The 19116-nt window shown below is 39.8% G+C and overlaps 2 protein-coding genes across 6 annotated transcripts; one reads left to right on the forward strand and one right to left on the reverse strand.

Moving 5' to 3' along the window:
- Positions 1-4: 4 nt before the first annotated feature.
- On the forward strand, positions 5-4702 carry REXO4 (REX4 homolog, 3'-5' exonuclease; the record flags this gene model as incomplete). Its single annotated transcript, XM_026860658.1, has 8 exons — positions 5-172; positions 471-829; positions 1129-1284; positions 1489-1682; positions 2106-2194; positions 2766-2840; positions 3558-3632; positions 4340-4702. Coding segments are annotated over 8 exons (1218 nt in total), but the record flags the coding sequence as incomplete, so codon positions are not given.
- A 154-nt stretch (positions 4703-4856) lies between these two features.
- On the reverse strand, positions 4857-19110 carry STKLD1 (serine/threonine kinase like domain containing 1). Of its 5 annotated transcripts, XM_026860555.1 has the most exons (19): positions 19028-19110; positions 18485-18580; positions 17951-17995; positions 16562-16636; positions 15841-15945; positions 15563-15633; positions 14824-14939; positions 14223-14335; positions 13962-14122; positions 13377-13507; positions 12671-12754; positions 11195-11311; positions 10506-10640; positions 9430-9558; positions 8184-8312; positions 7208-7336; positions 6524-6661; positions 6119-6198; positions 4857-5053 (listed from the first exon to the last, which is right to left on the reverse strand). In XM_026860555.1, exons 1-19 carry the CDS (start codon positions 19040-19042, stop codon positions 4994-4996), a joined length of 1929 nt encoding a protein of 642 aa, XP_026716356.1. In that variant the 5' UTR covers positions 19043-19110; the 3' UTR covers positions 4857-4993. The 5 variants fall into 5 exon arrangements, with proteins under 5 accessions (XP_026716356.1, XP_026716358.1, XP_026716357.1 ...); XM_026860557.1 differs by lacking the exon at positions 15841-15945; XM_026860556.1 differs by lacking the exon at positions 12671-12754.
- Between the last annotated feature and the right edge of the window lie 6 nt (positions 19111-19116).

Raw genomic sequence — 19116 nt, forward strand, 5'->3', positions numbered from 1 at the left:
GCCGGGGCCGAGCGCCGCGGCCCGCAGCGAGGGCGGGAGGAGGAGGAGGAGGAGGAGGAAGAGGAAGGTCGGGCGCGGTGGCGGGGAAGCGGCGAAAGGCCCCGAGATGGCGGCGGCAGCGCCCCCCCGCAGCCCCGGGCAGTTCTCCTCCAACTGGAAGGCGCTGCAGGAGGTGAGGGGGGACCGGGGGGATGCGCAGCCGGAGCCACCCCCAGGGGCTGTGGGACGGGGAGGCGGGCCGGGGCCGCGCCGTCGTTCGTTGAAGGCAACCCCACGTTGTATGTAGTAATTAAAAATAAATCTTCGTGACAATAAATAAAGTGCGGCGGGCTGGTAATTCCCCTCGAGCCAGCTAGAGAGTGCAGGGTCACTTGGCACCGAGGCAGAAGGGCAGGAGGTCTCCGGAATGATGGTGGGGTCAGAAATGGGGGAGGGAATCCTCTTTTCCTTTTTTATTTTTGTCGTTTTAGCTACTGAAACAAAAGGCAAATAGTTCCAAGGAGTGCCCCTCTACATGTCAAACATACACCAAAAAGCAGCATCCACTCAAAGAGGGAAAGAGCCAAAAAGTCCCAGCTATCAATGGGAACGGGAATGTGGTAAAGGCCAAACCCACAAATAAAATGGAGAGTGGTTCTGCTAAAGACAGTCCTCCTTCAGCTAAGCCAAAATCCAAGAAGGTTGCAATGGATAAGAATGTAAATGGCACCAAAAGCGATGGGAAAAGCCGCAAAGAAAAAAAGAAAAATGGCAATATTTTAAAGGAGAAAGATGACATAAAACATAAGAGAAGGAAAGCTGAAGAACATGCAGAGCAGCAGCCCAAAGAGTGAGTACTTCAGGCATCATATATGTATGTAAATGTTTATCCTACAAGGTGTACATAAGGAGCACAGAACAGTATGGTCAAAACAGCAGCACTCTTCTAAACTAAATTTGGGGGGAAATAAGACCCATATTTCCCCTACTCCTCAGATACAGCAACACACCCACATAGGTGACAGTACTAGACTAATTTTCACGGAGCAAATTTCTTGTGATATAAAAAATAAATACGCTTTTTCTACACTATAAAGACGCAAGACTGCTTTAAGACTGTTAAATGTTAATTAAATCTATATTTACCAGGGCTGAAATCTGGTTTGATGATGTGGATCCAAAAGATATTGAAGCAGCAATAGGACCTGAAGCAGCAAAAATTGCTAGAAGAAATCTGGGACTTGAAACAGGCCAATCCAAACAGTCTGTGGAGCAGGTGCTGGTTAAAGAAAAAGCTTCTGAAGGGTGAGTGACATTCCAGCAGGAAGAATGGCAGCAGTGGCATTGAGATTATCTTCTAATAACCGTGATTTGCGGGTGCACAGTGTAAGCTGTCATCTCCCCAAGTCTGCTGACAGAAAAACTGCCAAGTTTTCTGTCTGAACCTTGTAAACTCCACTATACGGTCCCTGTGACAGAGGTGTCACCAAGCTGTCCTTTGTGTTTTAGGCTGACCCGAGCTGTAGCCATGGACTGTGAGATGGTGGGAGTGGGACCCAAGGGTGAAGACAGTATTGTGGCTCGTGTGTCCATCGTCAACCAATTTGGAAAATGCATTTATGACAAGTATGTCAAACCTACAGAAGAGGTGACTGACTACAGAACAGCTGTTAGTGGCATACGCCCAGAGAATATAAATACAGGTAGGAGGGTTTTTTCCCCACGATGTTCTTTAAGAGGAGAGAATTTTAACAGTTTATCACAGCAGCCTTGTTGGCTGAGCCTGGATAAGTTTTAGGCCAATTGAGGGAAATAGAAAACAAAATCTAGTCTGAATGCTTGAAAGAATAGTGGGAAGAAGTACTTTTTACAGAATGGCCACTAATGCCCTAGAAAAATTAACTGATTAATTATGGTATGGGAATAATAGGAACTTTATTTCCTTTTAGTGCTGTGCTCTTTATGGAATTCTCTCTGCTCTTCTAACAAGCGGAGAATTTAGTGTACTGTACAAACCTCTATAATTACAGTCCCAAGGATACAATTGCCTCCACAAAAAGGCAATATTTTAACTGTGGCTTGCTTATGCATCTAACAGAAAGCATTTCATGGTGTGGTATGTTTAGGTGAAGATTTTAAAACAGTTCAGAAGGAGGTCGCTGACATCTTGAACGGAAGGATTTTAGTTGGACATGCTTTACGCAATGATCTAAAGGTACGTGGCTGCAGATTTGTTACTTTGAAGACAAGGCTCCAAAAATTTAAGATTGATTAAATTTCTAATACATCTTTCTGGATCAGATGAACACACTTAGAAACTACAGCTTTATCGCTCTTATCTCCATGCCTTGCTATTTTATGCTGTACCAAGTATAGCCCTAGTCACTTGCCCACTGAAGTTCTTCAGCTTCCAAACTCTGTTGCTAATAGCACCGATCTGCTTATTAAAGAGCCAGGAAAGAAACAGAATGATGAAAAAACTCTTTGTGTGCTTTGCTTAGCCCCCAGAGCTCAGCAATCTGGTCGTCGGTACCAGAGAGAGGTATCCTATATCATGGTGTACCAGCACTGCAGGTGATGCCTCCAGCTTCAGTTGTGTTTCTCATTCTTGAGTAGAACTGTGGTTCTTGAATCCAGCCACTGTCTGGATGATCTTGGTCTTGTCCATCCATGGTTTTGAACTAGCTTTTATAATGGGTGGAAGGAAAGAGCAGGAAGTTGTATATTCAGCTATATAAATTTCCATGCAACAGCACACTTTGGACTGGAAATATAATTTCTTCTAGGTCCTATTTCTCGATCATCCTCAGAAGAAGATACGTGACACACAAAGATACAAGCCTTTCAGGCAGAGAGTCAAGGTAAGAGAGGGACAGGGAGGTGCACCTCAGGTACTCAACTCCTGAGCTGCTGACTCCCAGCTGCCAGCTCACTCCTACACTTGCCCCTGCCTGACCCAGCTCCCTCTTTCCTGCCTGAAACAGGGCTGCCTGCTTTTTGTCAGTTGAAAATACTAGTCTAGTTGAATGCTTACTTAGTGTTTGAAATACATCATTAAGTTACTTAGTTCAGTACAAGCATGACCAGTAATACTTATGCACAAACTTCAGTGGCTCTCCCATTCTTTAGCACTTGCATGGTCTTCATAACGCTTTTCTGGATAGGAAAATAAGATGGTAGAATTATACTTGCAGTAAGGCTGATCTTCTTAATGGTATCATTTCCATAGGGCTATGAAAAATAATAGATGGCTTCATGTTTCTGCTTAGACTGCAGGAGTAGAGGTTCAGATTATAGTGAGATATTTTAAGTTTCATAACTACATATTCAGGTTTTCTTTTCCACAACAAATCACCCCAAATATAAATCTTAGGGCTATGGTAATACACATAAAATCCTCTCAGTAGTGCATGCATAATTCTCGTAATCCATGAATTATTCTTGACAGTTCACCAGCAGAAGCTGAGATGTGCTATATTTTTTTGAGGAATACACTTAAACTAGTAGTTTTATATGTATACACGTATATATATGTCAAGTAGTGTGAGACAGCATGATTCTGTCTTTTCTGTTTCTAGAATGTACGGCCATCGTTGAAACTGCTCTGTGAGAGACTGCTGAACGTTCAAGTGCAGACATCAGAGCACTGCTCGGTATGTACCTCATTAGAACACACATTCTTGGGAGGATAACAAGGTACTACACATTAGCTCTAGGATCTGGGTTCGATCCAGAATGCTGTGGCTTCATTCCAGCCTCTCGTGAAAGTGAGCAAGCTCTGCCATCTAAGCTTGCTTACTGTTAAGTGTCTCCTACCACTTGGATTAATCCCTTATTTTTATAAACTTATTTTTCACAGGTCAACTGTATTTTGTTGAAATATTAATTCTTGTTATTTTAAGATCCATGAGGAAAAAAGTAATTCTCAAGTATCAACTGCTTACCTTAAAGCAGCATTCTGCACCCTTGTACTATGGCATGTTGGATAAAATAAGTGTGAGAGCCCACAGCTGAATCTCAGCAGTTCCCTTCCTTCAGTGGACAGGAGGATATAATAATGAACTGAAAAAGCAGGGCAAGTTGTGAGGGTATCTCAAAGATGCTGTATCGAGAATATTGTTTCATCATGGCTTTCCCAGTCACGATGAGAAGGAGAAGTGCGTAGCCTTGTGGTGGGCCATGCATTCTGAATACATCACCCCCTTCCACTAATCACAGAACCTAAATCTAGAAAGAAATTATGAAACGTTACTTGAAAGGATGTATTAAAATGATGGAAGATTTAGCTACTTATTAAGAATAATGTTCTTAAACCACATCAGCTATGTTTCATTAAGCTCCCTGTTCTGTTCTCTTTTAGATTCAGGATGCACAAGCAGCCATGAGACTGTACACCTTAGAGAGAAAGAAATGGGAAGCTGCTCTTAAGAACAAATCTAACAACAAAAATTGTAAAACTTGAATGGTTTTTATCTGCAGCATTTGCTGGTTTCATGTCACATTGCAGGGCAAATTCAGAGCTAACTCAGAACTGACAGCAGCTGCTTCATAAAGACAGTAGTTCCTAACCTGGTAGGTGAATGCTGCCATACAAGAACACTGCTGGGTGGTATCTATGCCTAAAGCCTACTACTGTATTTAAACAAGACTTGTAACAGATGACTGCATTTGTGAATACTTCATCAGTTCAGTTTCTGCAAAGGAAATATACACTGAATAAGTTAAAAAAAAAGCGCGCATTTAAATTACGATGAAGGAAGAAACTGTCATTGCTTTGCTGAAACTCCCAAGACTACAATCTTTATTTAAAATATTTTAAAGTCTACAAAGCAGGCAAATTCTTAATTGTTGCTGTTAGTCTCACTGTTGTGGTACCTAAATCCACTGAACATATAACTCTTTATATATTATTCATGACCCAGTATAAATCTCTCTGGTGAGAAAAATCCTTTAAAATATTTCTGGAGGATCCAGGCTTTTATATCTGAACCAGAAGTGTACAAGTCTTGTTCTTCTACAAAAAGTTTTTCTTCTGCAGTTTCAAAAGCGTTGCATCCACAAGAGTCATTATCTCCTGGAGAGAAATGTGAGAATTTTTATATTCCTTTATTAATAAAAACACTCTGTCTAACATAGGCCTTTAAAGTGAGTGTTTTCAACATATGGGGGGTCTGATTCTGCAAAATCCAAAGCAACTGTAATTACCAGACTGAATACTAATGCTGTGATTTAAATAATCTAAATGGATACTGGAAAGTAACAGGGAGTGGGTTTCAGAGACGCAGCAGCTGCACTTCGCGCACTGTAGTGCCAGAACAGGAGTGTTCTGGTCTTGTCTGTGTCAACAGGGGACACAAGGAATAAAAAAATCACATTTACAACAGAAGAGGGAGCTTGCTTCTCTTCTGCAGTTCTTTTTTCTGCACCCACTACCTTATAGCTGCAGTGTCCACTGGATTGGTGCAGGCAGTGCCTGCAGGAGACACTGGAGAACAAGTTTGCATGTTACTGTTTTTGAGACAAATTATATAAGCAGGCTAAACGCATCACAAAGTTAGAAAACTAACCAGTTCTATTGGCTTGATGAAAAAACTTGTAATTACTGTTTTTTTGACAGCAAGCCATTGAAAAGGAAATACTAGTGTAACACATTAAATAGCTTGAATAACTTTGCTGTTTCCGGTGTTTCAACTGTTAGGTTTCTTCAGTATGACTACTTGCTGGAATTTAATATTATTAAAGTTAAGTCTTCAGGGAAATTGTCACAAGGGTTTGTTTTGTTGTTCCGTTTTTTTGGGGTTTTTTTAATATGTCACTTACAAAGCAAAAATAATGGGATATAATATGCTTTATTCCTGTAAGCTTTAGCCTTTAGTGTGAAGAATGTAGTAAATTAATGCAGTGCAGTGTTGCAAGAGACCAGAACATAGTTTTAAAAAATTACAGCATAAAGAAAAAAAACTTCCAACTACTTGTTTCCAGTAGTTAGAAATATTCTTACACTCACTCTTCACCCCACATAGACAATTCTGTAAATTTCTGCACTATGTAATTCCAGCTATTTGAGAAAGATAAAATCCATAACCAGAAATAATATACGAAGCATCTACCTTTTATTATCACAGTGACTTCTACATACCATGTTAGATGGAAAACAGCATTTTATTTCAGACAGCAGATCTTCCATTTTCTGGCACAGCATATCCAGCACAACGTCATCTGTAATGTAAATGAACAGGGTAATTTATGGTTACAACTGCCAATAGTTTCAGCAGGAGCTAAAGGAGAGCAGAGAGAGGACAGAGCTACACAAAGAGAAGGCAAAATAAGATGAAGTTATAATGTTCTAACATCAGAGTGGCATTTAAAATTATTCAAGAACAAGTGGGATGAACTCGGTTCCAATTCATCCTTTCTCAGATACATAGTAAGTCTGTCCTGAGAGCAACCAACACATCCCTGAGCAGCTGCTGTTACAGTTTTCTTTACTATCTTTTGGGGTGGGGGAGAGGAAGAGACTCAACAAATAGCACCACCATCTCACCATACTGAACCATCTCCTTCAGCAGCAGACAGATATTTTCCACCACTCCTGGATCATCGAAGTGAAGGTGGTAGGCATCTTTGATCAGGTTTATTCCACTGCCTTTGGAATCCATTATAAATCTCAAAGCTGATATTTCTGAAAAGGAGACAAACACTGCTGGGCTAATTGGTAGCTGCAGACTGCTTTCCAATCCCCTGCTCCAGCTAGCAGAACACATGTAATATTTTTCTAGGAAGTTGTGTCCATTATTTTCAGTCTTCCTAAAAGCTATTCTGAAGCATATTTGGGCAACGAGACAACAATCATATGCAGCTGGGACTGTCATTCCTGGCAGAAGTGGTGTTTTAATGTTTATTGTTTTCACATTAATTGAGCTCTACCCTTCTACACAGTTGAAACAACTTAATTGTGAAATAAATAACAAAGCACTCTCAAGTTACTAATAGATCAGATTGTGCTGATGTAATACTTCTCATGCATGCATGCTGGGTCCATGGGAAGAAAAAAAAAAAAAAAATTGCACCTCCAGTTTCACTACTTCCTCTTCCAGCCCTGCAAGAAAAGATTAACTGAGGAGAGCAGATATCAATCCCAATCCCACTCTGAACTCTTGAACTATACAGAAACATCCACTTCTGAGTAGATTTACAATTAATAAAAATAAGAATTGCTGAATGTTACCAGATAGCCTTAGAAGGCTTGCTAATGCCAGGCAGGCATTCTTCACCAACACTGGTCTTCCTAGATTCATCCTGAGCGCATCCAGCAGAAGTGCTGTTGTGGGCTCATACTCATTTTCAGTTAAACAACCTTTAAAACACAAACACAAACCCCAAAATGTCAATATATACTCAAAAGCCTTTAAAACACTCATCAGCATTTCAAATTGTGCCTTCTGTTAGGCCAAAAAAAGGCCTAAATCATGAGTTAATCCAGGGGTCTAGGAGAAATTTCTGATATATCTTCTATGTCAAGATTCTCTTTCATTTTCCAAACCAAAAAGAATGGCAAGTCCTGAATATTCAGCCTATTCTGCTGGTGGGTACTAACTAAGATTGCTTCGGGTGTTTTTTACTCAGCTGTTTCTAGTGGAACAACAGCATAAGCGCAGGGCAGTAGGTAAACATACAGCAATATTCTTGCACGCCAAAGAAATAAGACAGAGTAGGTAGCACTGCAAGGATGTGTTTCCATAAATAAAAATGCACATCATAATTAAAAAATAAAATACACATCTCTCATCTGAAATATTGTTCCCAATTTACAAAGCAAATGGCATTAAAAAAAAAAAACAACAACCAAACCAGCCCCTGCTGCACTAATGCTGTGTTCAAAGGACTAACACAAATGGGATTCTTGGTTTTAAGAGATAAGCCACAGTGCTCAGCACAACAAGGCTCTTGTAGTCGCCCCGTTACAGCACCCATCAGCAGTATCTAGTTATGTAATTGCTACAGCTCATCAAAAATAGCTTCATTAGGGAGTGATAGAGAGCAAGTGCATGGAAGACTGGTTAAGAGAGGATAGAAATTCCCAACTCTGCTGCCATCTGCAGAGCCTGCTAAGACCAAGCAGCCTGTGTTGCAAGGATCACCACAGACAGACAGACAGAAAGGATCACCACAGACAGACAGACAGACAGACAGACAAAACACACCTTGGAGTGACAATGCCCATAGAGCTGAGCAAGCAGACTCTGTGACTGTTCCATTCTGGAGGTGCTCTTGCAGGACTGCAGAGGTAGCAGGGACAGCACTTCTCAGCAACACTCGGTCTATGTTTTTCTCTGAATTACCATAACAAAAAGAAAATGCATCAGAATTATTTAAGCAAGTAATAATATCATCAGCACATTGCATGTAAAATTATATCAGTAAAACCTTACTGGGTGATGACATTGGAGCAATGCAACATTATTTCAGTATGGACAACAGCAGAGGGAAGGAATCTAAAATGTACAAAACCATATCAGATTTTGCAAGACTAATAAACAGCAATGTTTATTGCAGAAAGCTAAAATTCTCCAGGAACTAGGTTTCTTTGCCATTTAAATTATACATGGGGATCACAGCAAGAAACCTCCAAAAATAACCATCTTTGTGGCAGAATAGAGTCTGCAGGGTGATATTTAGCTGGTCACATAAATCAAATGGGTGGTTTGTTGCACAGAGGGAATAAATCACACCAAGTGCACATTCTGTGCTTTCAGCCTTCCTTGATGATTAGAACACCACACACCTATACAAGAACATGTCACAGAAACAAATCCCCTAAAAAAACCTCCCAGCATGGTGTCATAAGAAGGGGTCAGCTCAAGCAATCACCCATGGCTCTCCAACACTGCGGGATGATGCTGGTTTAGTTCTAAGGCAATGGGAAGAGTACAGTTGCCACCTTGCCAATCACATTTATTTTGAAAGGCAAGTCTCTAGGAGATGTCCAACTCAAGATTTAGCCCAGTGCTGCCAAGAGAAGTGTGATGCAAAAAATAAGATGCTATTAATTGCAAATGCTATTCTGATACTTAATCTAATATGCTGTTTGCACAGCACTCCCTCTGCTAAGAGCAGAACAAAACCATATGACTGACAAACCAGAAACTGTGTGTACCCTCTCATTTCTGACAGTCTGTTCATAAGCCATATCTTGGCCCTAAAGAGTAAAAATTTGACTTTGATAACTTATCACCAAAAGGGTTGCTAAAAAGTCTGCATTAGTTTTTAGTTTTCTCTCATTTAACTCTGGATCACTTAAAGTTATTCTAGTAGTTCCACCTGTCCAGAATGGGAGAAAGAAGAAAAATCCATTCTCATCAACGGGAATGTCTGAACTCAATTAGGCACAATACCTGCTGCCTTTCAGTCACATGAGTCTAGGCACAACACCTGCCGTGTTCTGCTTACCACTCACAGCCAAGCTCCAGAGAATTCCACAGCAAGAGAAGCGGATCCGTTCATTATGAAGAAAATTTCTTAAAACTGACAGAAGGTCTGGAATTACTCCAACTTTCCTTAGATTCTCTGCAGCAACTTCTGAAAAACACAGAAAAAGAAATTCTATGAAATCTGGAATTTTTGTCCCACTCGCTGTCCTCACAACAGACAGCACTACTAACCATGCAGTGATAAACCAGTAACATGATACCATCAGCTGGACAAAAGAGAGCAAGAGAACAGATCCAATTCTTTAACAAGATGCATTTAAACACAGAGTTTAGCACAAGTGACCCTTTCAAATGGCTGTCTGGCCATCCTTTTCCCCTACACATCTGAAATTTACAGAGCAGAAAAGGAACTGAGAAGGTATAAATTTCTATTTATTAAATGTTTGCAATTTAGCAGCTGAAGCTACCTCAGCTTCACAATTAGGAAACGCTGTATAAAAATAGTTTGGTCTTAGATGGTAAGTTTATTTGTACATGACACTTTGTACGTTTGTTTTTGTTTTTTTTGGTGTTTGGTTGTTTTTTTTTTTAATTGTCCCCTTGCTGCTAAATCCTTCTGTAACCATTTATAAAAAGTCTTTTGATGACTGTTGAACTGACACTGTAAACAAGTGAAAAATACTATAAATATTTAGCAATTACAATCTCTTGAGAAAAACCAAAGAAGAAAAATTAGGTAGAATAGTTTCAATTCACCAAGGCACAGCCAAAAATAGAATTCAGGTTCTGTGCCCTCATTTTCCCAAGCACTATTATTTGCACAGTTTGTACTTGTTTCCAAAACAAGATGAAATACAGAACCACTCTAACAGATACAATTCTGTAAGTACCTGAAGCCTCAGCAGTGGATCTTGTACTTTCAGAAGTGTTATCTTGCCAATATCTAGTCAATCTTAACACTATTACCACGAATAAACTAATACCTACAGACATCCACATCTCTCATTGAAGTCGTGAGTTCTGCATTACACCTTGGATTAGATTATAGAAGTAGAAAAATAAGAATATTCCCCCAAAATGAACAAGGTGACCCACCACTGGCTGAAATCATCATCAATAACGTGCAGACCAATGAAAGTAACTCTTCATTTTCTGAGTGTTTCCTCATGGTGTCTAACAGAGAGCTGGCCACATTCTCATCCAGGGCCATCACCACATCCTGTTCTAGAGCTGTCAGAAGTAAACATTTGAACAGAACAAAGATTTCAGTGGCTTTGAATAAAGCCTGAACCCCCTGCTGTCAGCATAAGCAGAACATTGAATTGACAGCATTTCTTCACGTAACATATCCAAGAGTTACTTTAAATTTTATTTTTCTGAAAGACAATTCTTATTATTTTCAAATTTGTATCGTTATCAAGTGTTATTGGGGTAATATGTGTGCAGGGACCACACATGAGACCAAAACCCACTTTTATGGTTTGAAATTCAAATATCTGAACACTGAGAGTCTCTGTGTACTCTAGTAACTCTCCACATAACATGAAAACAAACTTGGTGGCCTAAGACCAGTAGCCTGCATTTAAAACTTAACACAGAACTCATGCATGCCAGTCCTGAAGAAAGTCCATGAGAATCTTATTAAAGATAGTTAAATTCCTCTATTACATTAAATTTATCCCCTAAAATCATTACTGAAGCCTTTTCAAACCTTATCCACTACATCTAACTTTACAAGAGACAGGCTGTATTACCCAGAGTTAAGTTGGAAGTCTCAGCTGTACCTTGACTAAGAATTTCAAGCAATAAACTGCAACCATCTACTTGTATCTTGAGAGAATCTACGTGAGTCTTCATGGCAGAAGTGATCAATTCTGTGAACGTTAGCAGATAGGGCAAGGCTGTGGGGAAAAGAAATTATTTGAAACAACATTCAGTTACACAGCTTAGAACACTCAGTGGGTATCTATACTCCAAAACACATGAGTTCCAGTTTCAAATAAATTTGAGTCCCTATGGACAATGTGATACAGCAGAACAACATTCTTGAATCAGAGAAAACAAAATGCAAGTATAGATGGAACAATAAAGAGCAAATTTTGTAGTCCCTATGGGAAATGTCTCTTATTGAAGACAGCTGCAAGGTTCTGCAGGCTAAGTGTAGCCAGTATGCTCCTCATTAAATCACACTGGCATTGTTCACTGGTCATGCAGCAAGTTGCAGGGTAAAAGGTTGTGCATGAGCCCAACCCCATGGTTTTCAGAACCTGTGGAGGACAGGACTTCACCCGGTCTCCTAGCTCTAGGAAGACTCTGAGCTTTTGGAATAGCTAATACAGCTATTCAGTGTGTCCACAAATACGTGATAAAATGTTGAGGAAAAACGGGATGGTTTTTAGGGATCCATTTGGAGCACCTTCAAAGATGTGAGCATCGGTGATGGTAAGCCATGGTGCAGAAGTGCCAAACAAGTCACTCAGATGTGTGCACAGCCTTGTGTTGCTGTCAGTAGGATTGAATGAGAATCACAAATATCTGCTCATTTTGTTATTTATAACCAAAGCCTGTTGTATGACTGAATAAAGATTTCTTCACTAAGAGCTGAAGATATAGGTAACTCTAAGGTAAAAAACCAAATTATTCTTTTTCCTTATCGATTAGACATCAACACCCCTGTGTTCTAACATCATAAACCAATGCCAGCATAAAAATCCTATCCCTGTCAAATGACAGTGCATTTTATAACTGAGTTAACATGGTGCTTTGAAAAATATTAATCTTGATCTGAAAGATCAATCTGAAAAATGTGCAGATGCTGGGAGAAAATATAGAGTTTTCACTCACAGAGCTTTACTAGGCACACAGAAACTAGACATGTGTAGCTTCCTTTTGCTCTGTCAGTCTTCCAGCCCTAGGCATTAGCCCCAAGTTGCGCAAACATGAATATGAATTACCTTCCTCAAATGTCAATTTGCCAATTCACCTTAGTTGACAATTAAAATAACACTAAACTGTTGGTTTTTTTTTTTTTCAGTGCCCATTTTTCTTATCCTGTAAAACACCTCTGCTGTTCAACAAGAGCATTTCCAAAACAAGTACCGACACAATCGCATCAAGTAGTGGCCTATTCTAGTACGTGCCAAAAAATAGAAATAGGAGGGCAATTTCATTCTCATTTATTGTCATAAGAAATTTTTCCTCTTCCTATTATTTCAAAATGTAAGAGAAGAGCAGAATAAATCAACAAAATAGTGCCATACCACTTTTATCTCTTACAAAGCTGGCAAGGTGCTGAATGGCTTCAGCCTGTACTTCTTCTACATCCCAGAAAGCCCGCATGTATTCTACATAAAACAAGAAAATTAATCTAACCATCTGACACAAACACTTATGAAAAGCACACAAATTTTCTCTATTTTGTGAAAGACGTGAATTCATATAAATTAATATAATTTGTAATTGTCGAAAAGAGAAAAACCTTTCCCCTAATGCATCAAACATCTAAATATTAAAGTGTTATGATTCACTGCCATAGTCTTCGTATTCAGCATTATGTATTTTGGGGACTTGCTGGAGTATTAAATCAGAACAAGGCTAGGGGCTTTAAAATCATTATTCCGACATCCTTTTCAGATTAATATTTTCCTTACTTAGAAGGAAAATAATGGAGCAGATCCTTTGTTGGCATAAATTGGCAAACATGTTGGACTGCAGACAAAATAAGCAGGGGTCACCAATTTTCTGAAGAATGACCCATTTAACTTGTGTGGTAAGTATGGCTGGTAATCTCAGGAGGTTGTAGGAAAGGCTGCAGAGTGATCCTTCCGCTAAATAGCATCCCCTTTTATTTCAAGTAAAATGAATGTCCAATAATTCATTTATAAGTAGAATATATGCTGTCTGGAAAACATATGGGTTTATGTCCTGTGAAAATCACTATTATATTAATCTTATTTTCCTTATTACCTAGAACACTTTCGATTCCTCCTTCAAGGAGCACATCTGTTATTTTGGGAGGCACAGACTTTTCCAGATTTACTAAAGAGACACCAGCAATACTCAGGCATTCCCTAACAAATGGAGTATCAGTCAGATCCCTAGAATTACAAGAAACAAAAGCAGTACCAAAAAGTTAGAATGGGTAAGTTACAAAAGAATTCTACAGGCTTTGATTCATTTTTATATCAAAAAGCTAATAATATGACTTTGAAAACTGGATTATTTTTGACAGAACTTAGACGATTTACTTCAAACAGCTAATGAAAGAGCTCACATGAAGCCTAAGCATGGCTTGCTCAGAGTTAATGGCTTGTAAAATTGTGTATAACATGATTTTATAATATAACTCTTCAAAAAAGGACACCTACACATATCAGAATGCCCACTTCTGAATGAACACTGTCTTTGCATTTTAATAACTCAATTTGTCAAGGCAGTTAGATCAGTAACCTTGACTCAATCTCTTTCAAACAGTAGCTAACATTCCCATCTTTGTGAAGGCAGGAGGGGCTTAAGACAAAAAATAATAAAGGGAAAGCATCCAGAACTCACTTTGCTGTGGGCCTCATGCTGGGCTGAATCTGCAGCATCCCAAATAAAATTGGAAATAAAGGCGAAGAGCTGTTATCTCCATTTTGCATTGGTGTCAGAACTCCCTCAAGACAGCTGGTATCCTGTCTAATATCCTGCAGTAATGAAGTTATCTCCTCGGCCTGTAGAGTACAGTATCAGAAGAGCTTTCACACGCTCGTTTACAGATATCCTGGAGGGCCCGTGAACGTTCTAAGTCTATAATAAGACATTATTACATACATTGAGAACAAAGCAGGTCATCATGTCAAGTAGAATACAACCTAGAGACCAGATGTCAGACTTCTCAGTGAAAGAAAAACCCACTGCTTCTGGAGCCATCCAAGCCTTGCTGCCTGTTGAAATAAGAATCATATGGCAGTGGTGCTGACATAGTACTAGACAGAGGTTTTGCTTGCACATGCATGAACTGCAGGCAATTGGTTTTATGTCTAAAAATAATTTAGAACTATTCTGCAGAGATTAGGCATTTTTTTACTGTTGATATGCCACAAAAGACTAAGAAACACACTAGAACTAATGAACAATTTTCTAAGATGTTACTGCATATGTATCAAGCTAAAAAGGATTCCAACTGTATCTGTTGCAGGGTTACAAGACTCAGACATATCTACAGTTTTCAACTGCGAACACAATTAATGCTGCAGGCGACTGCCTATGAATATCCTAGTCATACTTTAGAAGACAAATAGAATAATGCAGAGAAGGAGGAGGGAAGATCATTTTTTTTCTCTTTGGCTGATTTTTCTCTAAAGACTAAAAATATCTACCATAACTGAATCTTGGGAAAAAAAAAATTCAAAAAAGTAAAACAAGTATCTACTTTCTTCCACTCTTATTTTCCATTTCATCTCATCTGTCATAAGTGTTTCTGTACTGAAGTCGCTAAGCATGAAGGATGCTTCACCAGTCACAAGTATGTTTGATGGCTTGAGATTTCTGCAACATAAATATTTTCTGTCAGCCTGTGAAATCAGAGTCTAATGATACATAAATACAGGTTCCCGGCATCTTTACACATCAGAAGGTTGGGGGGTTTTGGGGGAAGGGTAGGTGGGGTGGTGGTGAGGAGTTTGGGGTTTTTTGGTTTGGTTTTGTTGGGTTTTTTAAATATACAAGTGATAATCAACTAAAATACAATTCTTTTCTTCTCTTGCTGTGAACTGCTTTAAGATTTGTGACTGTGACACAAATATATCTGAACATGGAATGCAACAGTTGTCTCTTACTTTAGATACACAAAGTATACCTTGTCCATCACAGCCACCAAAATATAAAAATTAACAGATCATCAATATTCTAATATTAAAAATAATAGAATTTTAGCACATTCAAAAAACAGAGTGAACACCTTGCTCAGATGGATAATTCTAGACAAAACTAGAGAAATAGATGACTTCAGAAGTCACAGAAAACTAATCTATATATGAAGAAGTCCAGAATTTCTACCTCCTACTCCCCCTTTTGGAAGAGTAAAATTCACTGCCTCTGAGCAGCCGTGCTGAACCAACAGTCACTGCAAAGAACAACGACCTGTCAAACAGAACAAGATTTCTACTCACCTGTGGAAAATATTTTGTTTGTGTATATACAACAAAGCATCCACCATCTGTCCCAGGAACTTCACAACTACCTATTGAGGGGAATATACATGGAAGTGTAATAAACAGAATAACTTTCAAATATCTTTTGGAAGAGAGCTTCCAGATCCACCCTTCAGCAAAACACTGTGCTTTCAAAATTTTAGGGAGGACTTTGAGAAAGGGGGAATACAGAGGGAGAAATATAAAAACACTGAGACTCTGACAGTTCAACCAGATGCCTCCTCTGTACTTTTTACCATGTCTGTTATTTTTTCTGACTTCTGCCTTTTTTCCTCGATTACAGATGAAAGATCTCTTTGGCCTGAGTGCTGCATTACCAGACAAACAAACAGAGATGATATCTGTAATAAAACATTACACCAAAATTGTCTAATTGTTTGCAGGTTTGCATATCCAGCAAGAAAAATAAAACTGAGTACATTGCCAAACTGGTGAGTGTCATGTTCACCAATACCAAGGTGTTCTGAGATGATTAAACTCTCAGAGGAGACAATATTTACCTTGTTTTATTAAAATATTTGTTTGTTGGGTTTTAAAAAAAAAATAAATCACCAAGCATCTTATCTGAAGCCATATGGGACAATTCAAGTCAAATATACATACATAAAATCAACACAGATTTTGGCTGAGCACTGAATAAGATCTATAAATAAGTCAGAGCTTTCAGCTTTCTATAATCTCCTATAAATGCAGGCATGAAAAATCAGTATTGCATGCTGATCCACATCAGAATCTGTGAATCAGCATGCAATACTGCTATGTTATGGACTCTAATCCATGTATCTTCACAGCTTTTCAGCATGTTTACTCAGAAGTTAAAAAAAGCAGGCTTGTTTCAAATCAAATAACCTTTTTTTAGCATCTCACACCAATGACCCCAAATTTAAACCTGCAAAAACGCTTACATGCCTACGTTAACCATGTGTTCCAGTTTAACCAACCCTACTTCATTCTCACCTCATTATCCCAAGTCACAAAAATTTCCTTGTAAACACAGACGTTGGAATGATGAAGTTTTAGCAAATCCATTGCCTGCATAGAATAATAATAAAAAAAAAATACTAAGAGCACTTTTTAAAGCTACACAGTCCTTCCCATTAACAGACCTTACATAATAGCGTAAACCAGTTCCTGACTTGTTCACGTTGTGTGTCTGATCAAATTCTTTCAATGTGCAAGCTCTGTTATATTTTTGTTTGCAAAAGTGTCAAGTTAAGGAAGATATTTCACTAAGACTCTACTCAACATAATGCTGTAACAGCCTTGTGAGACTCAAGGAAATAAACTGATCCTTAGGAGATCTGTAAACAACACCATTCAGTTCCTAGCATCCAAACCTGAAAACACATTTTAGAATATGAAAGATGATTTTTCTAGCATAGCCATTATCTCCAGTAACCTTTAATGCAAGCTTCAACCTCAGAAAATACGATGACACTAGTGAGATTCTTATCTCCTTGAAGCTGGTTTCCATAGGGCTCTAACAATTACCAGTTACTTCAGCAATTTGCTGATGATGTGAAAGATAAAAAGAATTCAGCTTACTCTCCTATAGTTGTGTTTGTGACTGTGTAGACACAACAGAAAAACTAAGAAGAGCCACACTCCCAGCTGGCACAACCACATTTATTTCAATAGACACGTACATCAGCAGAAAAACTGGATCAAACTTTTATCAGTAAAGCCAGTCTTGGTACATAAAGAGGTCACCTCTCTTCCGTGGAATGAAGCATCTGTACAGAGACGTGTTCTCGCTCATTTACAACTGCAGACATCATGTATACTGGACACCGGGAGACTAATCCATCATGTGTGACTTCATATATTTTGTTGAAACAAATGTTGGTATTTTAATAGCATTTCTGATGTTGCTTGTTACTCAAGGGATTGAAACAAGTTTGCACAAAAAAAGTACTATAAAGGAAGAAAACCTGTCAAACCATTCACATACAAAATGTCCAGTTGAGAAATGAACATATAATGAAATATGTTAATTAGAAATTGAGTTATTAATAATAAGCAATAAACAGACCAAGAGTCTCCTTCAGCTTAAAGGCCAAAAGGATGAGCTTTGCTCTTTGTCTTTGGCACAAAACAAATACAAACTCTGAGAAAGGACTATCTGCTGAGGACAGCTGTCCATTTGAATCTACATATTCAAATACAAGAATAATTAATACTAAATCCTGGCCTGAGCTCAAGCAGAGGGCAGGGAGAACACCTCTCAGATTGTCCTGATTTACATCTTGACTATTTACTTAGTTAATCCTTGTAGAGAAAAGACTTTGTTCTGTTAAGACTTTGGTCTTTGTAAGTGAAGTAGTAAAGAGAAACTGCACTGATTACCTCCTTCAAGGCCTCATTTGCTTTCTTTTCTTCAATGCATTCAACCTGCATCAAACAGAAGACAAGAATGAGATTGTAATACAGAGACAGACGAACTTTGAGCCAGAGCAATCTTGCCAAGATGACTGGAACTGCAAATTGTGTATGAATTGGCATAAATTTTCAATGATAGCTCCAATCTCCAACATTTGGAGCAGTCTTCTTGTTGGGAGATGGCCAGAAACAGAGCTTTAAATGAGTCCACAACAGGTAGCTGGTCCTTTCCCTGCACTGTCAATGTAGCAGTAAGCTAAGGTGAAAGCACACTAGATGGACCTAAATAGGCTGCTCCCCTTTCCCCACTTTTATTCTTAATATTCTAGTAAACTGATCTGAATCTGCTGATTTCCAAAACCGCAGCACAGTAAGATGTAAGCCTACTGTTACCCAGTGGCCAAGCTGCCCAACATGCTTGTTTCTGTTACTGCCAGAAGGGCCCATGGAGATGGCCAACATGCCAATGAACTCTTGTTTTCCTAGCAACCACCTTCCCACCTGCTTTATTACATATCGCTTCTCTGCACCCTTTTCTGTTTTCAATTCAGCTACCAGCATAGTGCCCAGGGCCCCAGGCTCGAGCTGTTCCAGCACCTGCAGGGCAGAGGAGAGATGCAAATGCACTTACTCAGCTGCAACCAAGGCAGAGAGCCGCTTTCCCCGAGGGACCCTCCGCACAGCACACACCTCCAGCTCCCCGTGGCAGGGCCACAGGACTCCCCATCTGCACCCCAACTCTCAAGCGGCAACAGGCGCTTCCCTCCCCTCCAGGACATTCCCCTTATGCTCCCCCCTGCTGAGCAGGACACCCCCATCTCCCCAGGGCCACCCACACCCTAACGCTTCCCTTCCTGGGACCACATCTGCCCCCTCCTCAGGGCCACTTACACCCCCACCAAGGCCACGCACCCCCAGCGCCACGCACAGCCCCTCCCCAGGGGTACCTGCACCCCCTCCCCAGGACCCTCACACCCCAGCGCCCCCCACAAAGAGGCAGCCGCCCCCTTCCCGCCTGGCAGGGTCTGGCTCTGGGGGCAGCACCTCGTATTTCTCCATGACGGGACAGGGCCCAGGCCCCCCCGCGCTGGGGCAGGGCGGGCGGTGGGTGCAGAGGGCGGCGGCCCCTCAAC

Source organism: Athene cunicularia, assembly GCF_003259725.1.
Source record: "Athene cunicularia isolate RWA chromosome 17 unlocalized genomic scaffold, athCun1 chr17_part1, whole genome shotgun sequence".
Classification (NCBI taxonomy): Eukaryota; Metazoa; Chordata; class Aves; order Strigiformes; family Strigidae; genus Athene; species Athene cunicularia.